This window comes from Falco peregrinus, chromosome 2, assembly GCF_023634155.1.
Source record: "Falco peregrinus isolate bFalPer1 chromosome 2, bFalPer1.pri, whole genome shotgun sequence".
In the NCBI taxonomy this organism is placed as follows: Eukaryota; Metazoa; Chordata; class Aves; order Falconiformes; family Falconidae; genus Falco; species Falco peregrinus.
The window spans coordinates 33,099,070-33,114,359 of record NC_073722.1 but is presented as its reverse complement, the minus strand read 5'-3'; the positions used below and the strand labels follow the sequence as shown (position 1 = coordinate 33,114,359).

The following is a 15,290-nucleotide window of genomic DNA, read 5'->3' as shown; positions in this document are numbered from 1 at the left end:
ATAACATTTAATGATGTAAAAAATATGCATTATTACTCTGGTTCATTAACACCTATTAATCATGATTTAAGGTGTCCCTGATGAGTTTGACTGTTAGCTGTCCAATGCTTACCTTCTTGCAAATGAAAGCCTGAAGAGGCTGCTTCAACCAGAGAACATTAACTAGTTCATTGTATCAAGTTTTGGACATCTGTATAAAACATGTAAAGGATATGTATGTTTGCCTAGACCATGCATCAGCACGTGTTTTTGGAACAAGTCGGTATGTTGTGCCTCGTTTCCCCCTTTGTTCCTTTGTATTCAAGGGGCTTTTACCTTTCCTTTGAAAGACACTTGAGGAAATGCATGCCTGCTGTGAAAAGCTGGTTTATTTTGCATTACATCTGCACTGTCTGGTTCTGCAATGTGCACTTTGGAATTAAGTCAGCTTCTCTGCATCTCTACAAAGGATTTTTTTTTTCCCCTAAGTTGACTTTCTCCATTGGATGTATTTCTGGCAAAAGTATGTGCATGCACTGCATTAGTGGCTTTTCTCTGTGTGTTAAGGTTTGTCTTACTTTAATTGTCAAAGAAAGTATCACTTATGTGTATAATGCTTTGCAGGAGTAGGTCCTCACCTAGAAAGATTTCAAAATCAAAAAGGTGCAAGGGGAGTAAAGAAGAAGAAAAAATAGTAGGGGTCATACATTGTTGCCAGCGTCCAATATGTGCAGATACTGACCTTGGCAGAGGCGCTGTGGGTATAGTATTAGAATAAATGGGGAAAAAACTCCTGTAAATAAAAAAAAGGGGGGGGGGGGAAATCGCAGTAGTGCCATCTAGTGTGCCAGGTGTTTCAGTTTCCTGGGAAGGGACGGTGAACTACTTCCAGTCCATCCGGCTTGTAAGAGCCTTACCCTGACTCGTCCTCCTGCTGCTGCTCCCTCCTCAGCCTGCTGACAGGAGAGCAGTAACAGCATTGACAGAAGGTAGAGGAAGAGACCTAAGGGCTGTTCTGCAGATGCTGATTCTGGCACAACATGCCATAAGGTTGTCATTGCTGCTTTAGAAGAAATGAGCATCCATGGGATTTTAAAGAAGGTGAAAGACGGCAGTTCTGTCTGTACTCCCATACAAATCTTCCTCTCCTACTCGTTGGTTTCCACTGCTAAACATGTAGTGGCTAAAACATCCTTGCTCACCTATTGCAGGCAAGTTTTGGTGGTGGGAGAGTAAAAATGTAAATTTGATGCCAGAAAACAAGAGGTGCTGCTGGTGTTTGAAGCTTACTGGAAGGGGTGGAAATGACTTTGCCTGATGGCTAAAGGATTTATATCAAGATCAACAAAGCCCTTTGGCTGGGAGGCAGGAGGTGAGAGAGAAGTGAAGGGGAACAGGGATCTGTTCTGTGTACTAACGCTTTTAGTAGGTGGAGCCATTTTACCATGACCACCCCAGGCTTTTCCACTGTTGCCTTTTCCACTTTCGCTGTCAGCTGACTGAATCTCCCCACTTTAATCCTGAGATATGCAAAGTGCACAGCTTGCCCCTCAGTCTGTGAAGCTGCACAGGGTTTATTTTTGTCTTCGGTATAGAATCTGCTTGTAACATGTGGAAGAGTGATTGAGCCAGAAAGTGGTGTCTGCAAATGAAGCCCACATCTCCACAACATCGCGTAATGCTGTGTATTCGCCTGTCCCCTGCAGCGGTGCCAGAGGATATTGCTTTTCCAGTTGGATTTGCTTGGGGTGCAGCCACAGCAGCATATCAAATTGAAGGTGTCAACTTTTAGCTGCCAAAGCGTTAAGGAAGTTTTAAGTGAATGAAAACTCTGGATCCAGGAAGGAGAGTGTTTGATCTCTGCCTTGTTATGTAGATGCTACATCTGATGCAAATCCATGTAGCACTTATGTTTAAACATCAGTTCTGGTCTGAGCAGTAAGAAGAGGGTAAAAGATGTTTCAAAGCTCAAAAATATGGCTAGGTAATTGAAGTGAAAGAGGAACCTTTCACTAGCTATTGAGAGTGGGAGAAAAAAAAAAAAACAGATTTAAGTAATTTTCCAAATAGTTCTTGAGTATTTCCTTTCCCTAGACCTAATTTAAGTAGATTACTATCAGCTATTCCAAAACTGGATGGGAGAACTACCTCATCAGACGTTGATATTCACAATCGGTCCTCGGTTAGGAGTTCATCTCCAAAGAATATGAAAAATGGTCAACTGAGAGATTCACAGTTGGGTTTGTGGAGACCCTCCCCCAGGTATATGTATCATGTTTCCCACTTAATGGAGGTACCGATAAAGTGATTTGCCCAGCACGATATGAAAATATGTGGCAGATTAGTGAATGTAAACCTTTAAGGTACAGGGACAGCTGTAACCGTAACTCCCCCCAACTTTATCCCTTCATAAACGTGTTTAGAGACCTTTAAAATACATATAGATCTGATTTTCCCATATTATACCCTGCAGCATACAGGCACTTAACTCCCATTGATTTCAGTACCTAAATGGGAGTTGTAGATCTAAAATTGTCTTTGAGGATGTAGCCTTTAGTTCTTGGTTATTGCTGAAAGCGAGAGTACTTGCCCATGCTTGGTACCTTTTAACAAGCTCAGTTAGCTTCACCTAATAGACTGAACAGCTCGCTGTTCCTGGGGAATCAATATTCTGGGCCAGATTCTAACTCGAATCCTGCAATGCGCATAGCTCTACTAACTGATTTTTAAAATGTGAATTGTGTGTGCATATAGAATGACATTATAATTTCTTGCCTTTTGAGTGGCTAGATGTGCAACTTTAATGTTCTCTTAATGTATTTTTAATGAGCTTTCCTAAGGCTTCTGAGTGGGAGAAACGTTAAAAAAAAATCTATAATGTGGTCTAGACACTACTCAAATGACCCTTTTCCCACAGAAGTAAGAAACTCAACAGGGAATTCCTCCTTCTGAAAGCTTTGGAAGCTGTGCAGCTTCCGACTTAGAGGCAGCATGATTGAAGCAATAGTTCTTGTAGAGTCCAAACTCAGTTGCCGCACATATCACAAGATACACAGTGGATGAGGCAAGGGCTGACAGGCTACTTTATTTTTTACTGTCAGCTATGTATTTATGCGCAGCACAACATTCTCCACTCTGTATATTTCAAAGTGCTAAAAAATCATACCAATTGTACTCTGCATGCTCAAAGTGCAGATTTCAAAGGTTCATGACTCAGTCAAATCAAAATCAATTTGCACCAGAACACTCAAAAGCACTTCTTCTTACTGAGGGCCATTTCTATGCTAAATTTCAACTCTCTGCTAAATTTCAACTCTCTGCTTGATTTTTTTTTTTTTTTTTTTTTTTGAGAGAGAGGGAAAAGTTTCAAAAAATTCTCATAATGGTAAAAGTGGTTTTCTTCACTTCTTTCATATGCCAAATAGTTGAACTGCATTAATTCAAACAAAATTTCACCTTTTGGGCAGAGACCAGGCCAAGAAAATCTCAGTCTAAAAGGTGAAAGCACAGCTGAATTAGAAGAAAAGCTAACTTGGAAAAGTACATGAAAACTTAAATACTCTGGTGAGTAATATTCCTGCTTCACTAGCTTCACTTAAATGGAAAAATTCTATCTTATTCCATTGTAATATTTGCAGAGAACAGGGAACATGCATCATGTTTCATCATAATTTATATTAATCATTTGGTGACATGTTATGTGATGATTTGGTGCCTGCCTCACGTATGTGTTCAAAATGTAAGATGAGTTCCTCATCACTGTTCTTTACTGGCCCCAAACCTCGCTAACGCTGTGGGTATGTCTGCACTATGAAGTGCTGTGCAGTGCGGAGGTTCCTCAGCAAGCTTAGAGGTGCAAGCTTGGTTCATTTAAGCAGAGCAGAGCTCTGTGTAGACTAATTGTGGCTCAGCAGGATATGTTAGCGTATGTGCAGCTTTCTGTTGCTTTGGCTAGATTGCTTCCTACACTCTTTATTTAGCTAGCTCAGATACTCTACACTGTATGGAGAGGCTCTTCAGAGTGCATGAGGAATGCTTGTAAGTGGGTCTGTTTGCTACAGACCCAGTCAGGGCTTTACAGTGGCTAATGACCGCTGGACTAGCACTGCCATACTCTGCTGAAAATCAAATGCTTCTCCTCCTCCCTCCCACCTCCTTTGCTGGAGGAAGGCAGACAAAAAAGAAATCGTTCAGCATCTGCTCTAGCTGCTGATTCTTAAATGAAGGTGTGTTAGCTACCCATTATGGCAGCTCTTGGCTTCCCTTCACTCCCACTGTAGGGAAAAAAGAGCTATATCATATCAATATGTTGAAGGAAGCCTGCTCTTAAAGGCTTCTGAATTCTAGGTAACACCAAAGAATTACTGTTATTTGTTGTTTCCTGCACTCCTCTAAAATGACTATTTCAGCAGGCATACTTGAAATCAGAAGCAGGATATAGAAAACTTTCAGTACTGTATTTTTCTGAGGAACATACAGGCGGAGCACAAAGTCTGTGACAAAATCTGAGACTAAGAGAAAATCAAACTGTCTGGATCTAAAATCTGACCTGCTTTGAAGGTTGTCCCTTATAAGAGTTTAATTTACTGAACAACCAAATGTAGATGTATTGGTGTTCGTGTGCTGCAATAAAATTCTGTAAAGAACATGAAATGTGACAACGATCTTTGAAAGGCTAGGTTATAGAAGTGATATTACAGATTTTAGTAATGCTTTAAATTAAGTGTCTTCAATATACTTAACCTTGCATTAAACTTAGATTTAATAAGACAGATGTGTATTAAGTACTGAATATACTTAAGGGAGCAATCTTGCGTTGGCAGGGGATGGACTCAATGACCTCCTAATAGTTCTCCTCCATCTCTAATTTCTATGGTACTAATTGATTATTAAAACACTTTTATTGAGGATTGATATGTAGCTATTATATAGTTATTAATCTTATAACCCAACTGATATTTAATTTATACATGATTTTAACATGCAATGTCATTTTAGTTTTTAAAGAGTAACCCTGGAACAGAACATTCACTGGGACTCTGAAAAACCTTGCTGGTAAATGAAGTTGGCCATTTTGGGGTTATCCGTAACGCTATGGTAAAATCACACTTTGCAGGGGTGTAAGTTTACAGAACTCTCCGCATTAAAATGAAATGTTTGCCTCATCTACAACATTGCTCTGGAAAGACAAAGCAGCTTGTGATGAAGAAAGGTGCATTTATTTGTTTTCTAATACTGGGTGATGTTAATACTGTGTAATCTCAAACAACAGTTAAATCTTGAGTATTTTAAAGGTAATCTGTCCATCTCAATTTTTAAATTGCAAATAAATTTCCCAAAACTATGAAAGTGTAGAAAATGGTGCAGGGGTTTTGAGTATTCAAAATACATTTCTGTGAACGTTTGGCTAAGCAAAAAGCAGAAGTTTTGCAGAGCTGTGTTATTAATTCAGCTTGTGTGTGCCTAGGGCCATGGCTCATAATGGCATTCCTTTCTTTTTAACAGACTGTCAGGATTTTCAAAGGACATCCAGAAAGCCATAAGTGCCTATTTGTTGGATGTATTTCTCATACCCTAAAGGCTTTCTTTGATATGGACTGATCCTTTACATTTATGGATGGAGGTTGCATTAGAAAGTACCCTTTGTGAAAACCTGTAATATCTCAAGAGTTGCAAACATCTGATTTTTGGCTAAGGAAGTATGAAGAGTGTCAGAACTCTGAATGCTTTTTAAAATGGGATTTTCAAATAATTAGCAGCAAGCAAAAATATGAATAAATGCAAAGCCTAATGCAAATTCATACTAATGCTTGAAACTTCCTTGTTACTTTAAATTATAGAAGAAGCGGGGAGGGAATACTGCTCATTTTGCTCATAGTATTTTCAGGGTTCTGTGCCTACTTTGTGATAAATATTTACATTCAACATATGTCTTTTGATGTCAAAAGTGTAATGACCAAGTTTTGTTTTTCAAGCAGAAGGCTGGAATGCAGATGGAAAGGGCCCTAATGTCTGGGACACATTCACCCATCAGGGAGGAGATCGAGTTTTCATGAACCAGACTGGTGATGTAGCTTGTGGCAGCTACACTCTGTGGGAGGAAGATTTGAAATGTATCAAACAGCTTGGATTGACTCATTATCGCTTTTCTCTTTCCTGGTCACGTCTGTTACCTGATGGGACGACAGGTTTCATCAACCAGAAAGGCAATTGTTTCTTAAAAATAGAAGGTTGCAGCTTTAATTCAAGGTTATTGCTGCAGTCTGGCATAATTAATCCAGTATGCTATTCTGCAGTGTAGCTTTGAAATTGCAACTTTTTTCAGAGTAATTATGGGATGATTTTTTATAGGTTTGCAACAACTTACTAATTAATATTCTAGATCCCCTTGGATAGCACATTCTTTTGGGATACATTTCCTATGTATCTTTTTGCTTACTCCGTTTTTTTTAATTGTAACTTTATATAATTTTGCTTCATCAGAATGTTTATATTTACAGGGATCCTAGCCATGAGAATATTTTTGGATGGCTTGCAATAGACGAGTATCTTATTTGGCAAATGTGTTTAGATAGCTTATCAGTATACTCTGATGTACTGAACTTTGCATCGACTATTTTGCACTGAGGGACATTTCCCAGATATTTTCTTTAGCCATTTAGAGAGGATTCTTCAGACTTAGCTAGGAACTCTGCTTAGTTCTGTGACAAACACAAGACTTTGAAGAGCTTTCACAGTCTTAGCAAACAGTGTGGAAGTGAAAAGGGATACAGCACATAATCAGGCTGGTCAGATTGCTGGAAGTCAGACATAAAATTTGTTACTCTTCTGATTTGTTTATTTTAATTCCGTTGGTATGGACTGGGGGAAAGATTAAGGTCACTCATTTGGAAAAGATAGGAAATGGCAGCTTTGCCTGCAGAAGGCAGGAAATGGAAGAAGGAAGAAATAAAGAGAATCATGAAGAATAAAAGCAGCTGAAGCTGAACCAGAAAGGGTGGGAGAATCAAAGTAGTTGGCTGGGAGGATAATGTTCTGAGGAGAAAAAAAGCAAAGTAGATTTGGATGAACCTCTGAATCTTAATTCCACCTCCTACTCTCCTGAATCACAGTTCTACCAAGAACTGTATCTTTACACTTCTAGGGCAGTGTTTGCCTTGGCAATTCTTTTCCTCCCCTGGTTTGAAGATTGCAAAGATGGAAGGCTACAAAGGGAGAGGATTTCTTAGAAAATGCTCTTCAGGTTATCCTGATTTGTACTAGGAAGATACCAGCAGAAGCAATATTTTTCTGCAGAATTTTGGTCATGTAGAGTTTGGCTGTTCAATAGACAGCAGACTGTCCTCTGCATCCTGCAGATTACTGCTTTCACCAGAGAGTGGAGGAGCCTTTGTTTCAAGAATTCAAAAAGGGGGGCTGGTGAATCTGCTGTAAACAGACCAACCAGCCATTTTCCCCTGCAGAGCATGACTGAAGAAACCGTGCCAGCATCCCAGAGAGGCTTGAATGGAAGCCTTTCCTTTGCCACTAAAATTTACAATATGTGGCCCACTTTCACTGGCACAGCTTACCCTTCCCTAGGAACTCTTTTTGTGGTGTGTTGAATTTAAATTTGGCTGAGTCCTTGTGGTTTCTTTCCTGTACTGATATTCCTTCAGCTGGGGCTTTGGGCAGTGTACAACCCCACAGAGCTGCCTACTGAATGAGCTTTGTTATTTAGACATCAGCATAGGAGACAGCAAACAGACATTCCAAATGCACTTGGTAAGGAAAGCTAACATTTTGACAAAACTCAGCTGTAATTTCAGAAAATGTTCACTTGATCCCCAGTATAAGCAGTTGCCTGATTAATATTATGAACTTTACATTTAACGAAAGGGCATTGGAGGAACTCCAAGTAGGCCAGCTTTCATTAGGCAGGAGTTCACTTCTCTTGTGCAGTGATCTGTTGAAGCAATTGTAACTGCATAGCATGGAAAGGCCATCATCTTCTATATAAACATTTTTACAAAGAGCATGTGAAGAATTAGAAAGCTTAGAGCAATGTCCTTTCAAATAATATCATTCACACCAACTGATTCACTACCAATTTCACACCTAAGACATAGGACATTTGAAAACCTTTAAAACCCTTCTAACTCTGTGGGGGTAGGGTCTTTTAAAGCAGCAATGCTGTAGGGGTATCGTTCCTAAAACATGTCAGGTTTTCGGTTAAAAATTACACCAACTTTGGGTTTAGAGTATTTTTGTACTACTATTTTTACCCTAGAAGGCGCCCTGAGCAGAACAAGTTAGCTGATAAACACTAGGTATCAGTGTGGAGGGATGCAGAAGCAGCACTCATGGGGGGGTTGAGGCTGGGGCGGTGATGTACCTCGCTTCAGCATGAAGGTGGGGAATCAGGATGGGGAGAGAAGACAGCAGAAAGGAGAAGAGAACCCTTCACTTTCTAGTGACAAAATGCCTCTTAATTCTGGAATCCCAAAATGTTGGGCTGTCTCCACAAAACCCTTATATATACACGTTCTCAAAAGAACATTTTCTTCTGTATTTCTGCTTCTAGCTGACCCACAAGAACATTTTCTTCTGTATTTCTGCTTCTAGCTGACCCACAGCCATAGAAACTGAATTGGACTGCTCTGGAAGGTATGGTACAATCTGGAAATTTGACTTCACATTTACATTTTTCAGGGATGTAGTTCTATTTCTTTCCATTTTCTAATACAAAGCATGAATCTTTTCCAATATTGGTGTTTAATTGAGATGTAAAAAATGAATGATAACTGGTTGCACTTGAATCTTAGAAACTGTGCTAAGTAATTTATAATCTGAAAATTAGAATGAGGAATGCTAGTGTCTTCTGGGCAAGCGTTACTCTCAATATGGTAGAACAGGATTCTGTGCCAGCAAAGGATTTATTTTTTCCCAGTTTAAGCTTATGTAGTAAACCTTGTGGTCCCACCAGTTAAAATGCACCCAGTACCACTGAAGTCAAATAGGTCTCTGTTCAAAAGAAATGGTAACAAACTGTATTTTCTCCTAATTGCTCTTGCAAATTGCAAGAATTTGCCTTTCAAAATTTAGAATTCTGGTGTATTCCTTCCTTTTTTACATGGGTGCATTCTCAGGCACAGGCACTTATCTCCTCAGAATTTAATTTAATTTCCTGGTGCTGCATTCGGAAGGAAAAGCAAACTACATGTGAGATTTATTGTGATTTACTTTGTGAACAAACTTACTGAGTCTTGCTGTGCTGCAGGATGTGTATGCACCTGTTTGTTTAGGAGAAGGCACTGTCTAAATCTGGGGTTCATCATTGATTGCTGCAGTAAATGTTGCTTTAAAAAGCCATTTGATGGAATTTCTTATGAGCAGTGATTTGAAATTAGGATAATTTGAAGTCCAATACTGTCCTTTTAAGAAGGTATTATGGGGTTCTGTGTTGGCGTTTTTAAATATCAATACACAGTAAGCTCTACCTGAAAGTATCAGGGAATGTATAGTACAATATAGTATAGACATATTTAATAATGAAAAAGCTTTCTGCTTTGGATTAAACAGAATCTCTGGTTCAGAAACTCTTAACAATAATAATCTAAACCATCCATAACCTCCTAAGCATACGTTTTATTAACATTTGTAACTTAGTCTTCCTCCTCCTCCTCCTTTCTGCTGTGTTTTCAACTTCTTTAGACCGTCCTCTGTTCTGGGTTTCAGTCCAACAAGGCCTTGGGGTAGACATCTGTTGTGGTTTAACCCCAGCCAGCAACTAAACACCGCACAGCCACTTGCTTACTGGTGGGATGGGGGAGAGAATCAGAAAAGTAAAAGTGAGCGAACTTGTGGGTTGAGATGAAGACAGTTTAACAGGTAAAGCAAAAGCCACCCATGCAACCAAAGCAAACCAGGGGATTCATTCCCCCTCCCCACTGGCAGGCAGGCACAGCCACCCCCAGGAGAGCAGGGCTCCAGCACAGGTAACCGTGACTGGGGAAGGCAAACGCCATCACGGCCGACGTGCCCCCTTCCTCCTCCTTCCCCAGCTCTACCCCCTGAGCATGACACCATACGGTACGGAATGTCCCTTTGGCCAGCCGGGGTCAGCTGTCCCGGCCGTGCCCCCTCCCAGCTGCTGGTGCCCCCCAGCCTGCTCGCTGCTGGGGGGTGAGGGGCAGACACGGCCTCGGCTCTGGGTCAGCGCTGCTCAGCAGTAACGAAACATCTCTGTGTTATCAAAACTGTTTTCAGCGCAAATTTGAAACATAGACCCATACTAGCTACTGTGGAAAAAATTAACTCCATCCCAGCCAAAACCAGCATGACATTTCATAAGCACATATATTGGGATATGTGGTAGTCTAAGACCCATGAAATTTTTTATGAATTTTAGCTTTCTAAGGTTCTTAAACATTTTGGTATATTTAGCCCAAGTCTCTGAAGCAAAGGCTGACTGACTGCTACATTCCACCAGCATGATGGAAACCTATTCCTGGCTGCAGCCTCTTAGCTTAACAAATAATAATTCAAGGCCGCTGTTGGCCTTTTCCAATTACTACACTAAACCAGATAGTTCAAGTAAAAGAGCAAGCTAATTGATACTCTTTGAACTAGGGCTTATGATGCGTTCTGCAATATCTAGTGTTTTCAAAAGGCTTACAAGCAATGTAGCTGTGTTCAGAACAAAAGCAAAATTAAAAATGCCTATATGAGAGCTTAAGGTATCCTGATATTTAAACTTGCAGTGACCTCTCAGAAGCATAAAAATAGTCCTTTAGGAGACATATTCATGTCAGCCACTGCTAAATCTTAACAAAAAGTGAATTCCTTAACCTCTAGATATACATCCCTAGTACTAGCCAGCTTTAACAACCCATCCAGGAAATTAAAGTTGATCTCTGTCTTACCAAGGGGGGACAAGAAAGGTTGGAAGTCATGAGCTTTTGGAGAGGTGAGCTAATTCCTTCTTGCAGTTAGAGGGACAGAGCAGCCTGCAGTCATGGTAGCATAATAGGAAGAGGGTTTCTTGGATAAGTTATTGCCGAGTCTTTCAAGTTGGTGGCTAAAGAGACCAGTGCCCTAAACTCCATCTAAAATCTAGTACAGCTAAATGTCTAGTAGAACTTAAATGCCATATAGATCTAATGAGGGAGCTGTTGAATTCACACCGCTGCAAAATATTGAATGCATTGATGGTATCTTGTCTGTCTTATGCTGGCACAGGCAGTGATGGAGAATGGAACAGTCTAGAGGAAACAGCTCACCCAGTTAACCAACTTCAAAACATAAAAGATCAACTTAGTTACCTTGCTGAGTGTGGCACTAAACTTTTTAAATAACACAGTTCTCAAGTAAGGAAATGCTTTCATTAGAACAAATCTACCTGTAAGGCTGTCAAGTGTCAGGCTTTTCCAACATGCTTGCATCTTGTACATGCAGCCAGGCTGCCATTCAGGCATTTAAACGAAAGGATTATATCTTCATGTGACCAGCACCCATCAGAATTATTTTTCTCCTGGGGAAGTGCTGTCCACTGATGTATTTTGAAAATTTGCATCCTCATTTCGTTTTATGTGCCTGGTTGGAAGATTTTGTGTGCTGAGCATTTTTGCCAACTCTGGGGTCTTGTAACAGTAGTCAGCATGCAGTTGAGAGGAAATATTTGCATCTCATAACAGAGAAAATGTGCAGTGAGGCTTCCTCATGTGTTAAAATGTAATAAAGTAGTTAAGTTAACCCTTTTTTGTTTCTTTTAATATTTTCAGGAGTCAGTTATTACAGCAAAATCATAAATAACTGGGGAAATGGCATCCTGCTTCCTGTATCCCTTCGACTTACCTCAGTTCTTAGAAGGTGAAGGAGGCTGGAGATCTGAAAAGATTATTGCAACCTTTGATATTCATGCAGAGTATTGCTTCAGAACATTTGAAGGCTGAGTGATCACTATTAATGAGCCTTATGTTGTTGCTATAGGTGGTTGCGAAAAAGGTATAGCCCCAGCATTGGTACCAGAGCTTGCAAGGCAGCTTGTAATATAATAAAAGCTCATGCTAAAGCCTGACACAGTTACAAGAAGATATTTGGACAAAATAACGTGGACTTGAGTCTATAGCTCTGAACTTAGATTGGTAGAACCTCTGTGAATTCTGTAGCAGATCAAAAAGTGGCTAAAGCGTACCTGTCCTTTACCTTAGATGGGTTCATCAGGACAATATTTATTGATTATGAATATCTGGCCATCATGAAGTCCCCCATTGCTGCAATGCATTCAAAGCAGGGTTACTTATCATCAAGACTTCTAGAGTTCACCAAAGAGGAAAAAATTATGGTCATGGGTGCTGCTGACTTCTTTGCTTTGAACTGTTAAACTTAAGAGCAAGTAAATGCAGGCAAGTGTTTCAACGGACTGTGAAACAGAGCAAGTAATGGATCCTTCTTGGCCTGTTACAACTGAGAGTTTATGGCTGGCTATAGTACCATGGGATTTACACTGACTTCTGTGTTATGTCAAGGAATGACCTAAGGATTATAGGACCATTTTACCTGTGTTAGCTGGCCAATAAGGGGATGTGAGAATCCAATGAGTAGTACTGCTGATCTGTTGGTTTTTGAGGAGCCCATCTGGATGGCATAAGAAATTGTACAAGATATAAATAAACAAGTCACCTTGGGTTTCTTAATTTAATTTTCGCATGCTGGCTATAAAGAGTAGAAGCCTTAGTGTTTTCCTATTGCCTTTGTACTTGATAGCTATTTTACAGTTTGAAATGACACACCAGTGTTACATCATCTTTTGAACTCCAGAAATGATCTTTCTGGTGCCAGCAGTAAGGCTTTCCTGGCATGCACCTACTCCTGGCAATGGGACATGTGGTGACTGCCAGTACCAAGGGGTTAAGGAGCAGTGATAATAAGCAGATGCTAATGCAGGAAAGATATTTTAGTCTTCTCATTAAAATAAGTCATTTCACTGTCTTCATGGATATTTGCACAGTTTTGCTTTTCCATTGTTAGTCATAAAAGGTCAGCTCATGGAAAATTAAGTTAATAGGGTCAGTGCAATTTGATGGAAACTAGTTTTAGTTTGTAGCTTAGAAAAGATAGAGGGTAATGCATCTGATATTATGGGCTTTCTTACATCTGTTCTGGATAAAACTTCTGCTCTCTTATTCTAGGATACATATAAGCTATAATTTACATAACTGAGAATGGGTTTTTCCAAAGTGACCCTGCTCTACTTGATGACAATCAATGATGGGAGTATTTCAGGCTGATTTTACAGGAAATTTTAAAAGGTACCACTTAAAATGATGAAAGATAGTTGTGCAAACTCAATATAATTTTACTTGGTGCTCATTTGCATTCAACGATGACCAATGATTCTTGAAGCTAAGACTCATGCAAATCAAAGTAAAGTGATGATGATTTGGCAAAAAGAAAAGGTTCACCTGAAGAGAAAGCAAGTAGTTTTAATCCTGCTCCCCCATCCTGAGGTGGAAACAGATGAAAAGGTGCTCTATACATACATTATTTCTGAACTCAGTTTTGTAAGGCCATAGTCTTTTGTTGAGGAAAGCAACCATATTGATCTTCAAAAGTGCTTATTGTTCATACTTCTTATTGTGAAGGATGCACCTGAAAACCTGACCATTGCATCTCGTAACATCCTTACACAATGCAACCTCCCACACACAATGATGTCCATGTAATAATTCTTTCCTGTACAGGGCCATTAAGTCATTATAGCTCAGCTTCTGCCTTTATGTCAGGATGGCCACTGTTCAGCACTGGTGAAGCTCTTTTTGTTTGAAACATGCTGTACCATTAGTTTTGATAGAAACAAAGCTGATTCAGTTTCCAGTCTTCTGGAAATTTCTTCCTTATCTTCCTTCTGTTGGTAGTATTCTCTGAGGCAATTTACAGGAGATAGATCTTCTCACAATGTATCAAGTATTTTAAAATGCCAGTCCATTTAGATAACAGATAGCGTCCCTGTTATATTTGTTCCAAGTGATCATAATCATGAATGTAAGTCATATTTCAATAGTTTTTGTAGCCATTTTTTCCATCTTCATGCCTGCTTCTATCTGAAGCAGGCAGGCAGTCTTCTAGATGCCTTTGGAGAGCAGAGATCACATCTTGAGCTGCCACGTCTGGCCCCAAGCCACGTCTGGAGAGTAACAGTTGGCATTGGACAGCAATTTTATCAAAGAGTTTTGTTGACTTATAAGGTTGTAGGCATGATATCTGGATTTTACTTCACCTGAAGACATAAAGAAATGAATAAACATTTGATTCCCACTGTTCGATGAAATGGGATTAATTTACCACATCTAGTTGTTTTACAATGTACAATGACTTATCCTGAAGTAAACATTTAGGGTAGGTCTGATGAATCACACCTTAGTGTATATGTTCACACAATTCTCTTCACACATAGTAAGGAAATGAAGGGGACTAGCTCTGAGGTAGATGCTTATGTAGGAGACATCAAGAGTTGGGTAAAATGAACCTTTGCCATTTGGTCAGTCCAGCAAAGCTTTAAAACATGTATGTGTTCTGACTGTAATCCCAGCAACTTTACACAGGTTTAGTCATCTATGCAATTTGACATTAAATTGGATTGATGTTTATCATTTTATCTAGTAAAAGCATGGTGGAACACTGGTTGAAACAGGTCCCTCTATGCAAAGATAATATAAATGTTAAATCCGTCTGCTGTAAGGCACTCTGAAGAAATGCCAGTAACGTTATTGCCACGTAACTTCCCTCCTGCTACTCTGAGTAAACAGTTTGTTAAGGCCACTCTGTATGTACTGACCCACAAATGAGCAACCTGTTTCAAGTTTTCAGCTCAGATATCCTGCAAAACAGGATATTTGAAGAGGTTCACTTTTTTCAATGCTTAAATGCTTAACCATTTATTAAGTATTATGTGAAGCAGAACAGTTTAATTGCTCTGCATGCAGTGTCTCTCTACAATAATTCCTTGGGTTTTGAGCTAACTTTTGGAATTATTCATACAGGCTCATTCATGCAATAAGCTTTGGGTCATGACAGGGGCTTGTGTGGATTCTGCTGTGGGATTTGGTCATGCCTGCTTACTTTTTTGTCTAACCAAGAAATAAATGTGCTTGACTACAAAGGAGAGCATATCTACAGCCTGTTACTGTACTTGTTAATAGAAACAATTTAATATGTTGTAATTGGATTGATAGTATCCTCATTTTATCATTTTACACTAAAAAAAAAAACTCCTAGCTTTTAGAATATATGCTTGCACTGATTATGTTAATTTTGTCAGCCAAAATTTT

At 39.5% G+C, this 15,290-nt stretch overlaps 1 protein-coding gene across 1 annotated transcript; it reads left to right on the top strand.

The window, feature by feature from the left end:
* Nucleotides 1-1,657: 1,657 nt before the first annotated feature.
* On the top strand, nucleotides 1,658-13,282 carry LOC101914405 (cytosolic beta-glucosidase). Its single transcript, XM_055794080.1, is given in 7 exon segments — nucleotides 1,658-1,757; nucleotides 5,958-6,185; nucleotides 11,742-11,796; nucleotides 11,798-11,976; nucleotides 11,979-12,080; nucleotides 12,171-12,338; nucleotides 13,164-13,282. Coding segments are annotated over 7 exon segments (951 nt in total).
* Nucleotides 13,283-15,290: the final 2,008 nt, after the last annotated feature.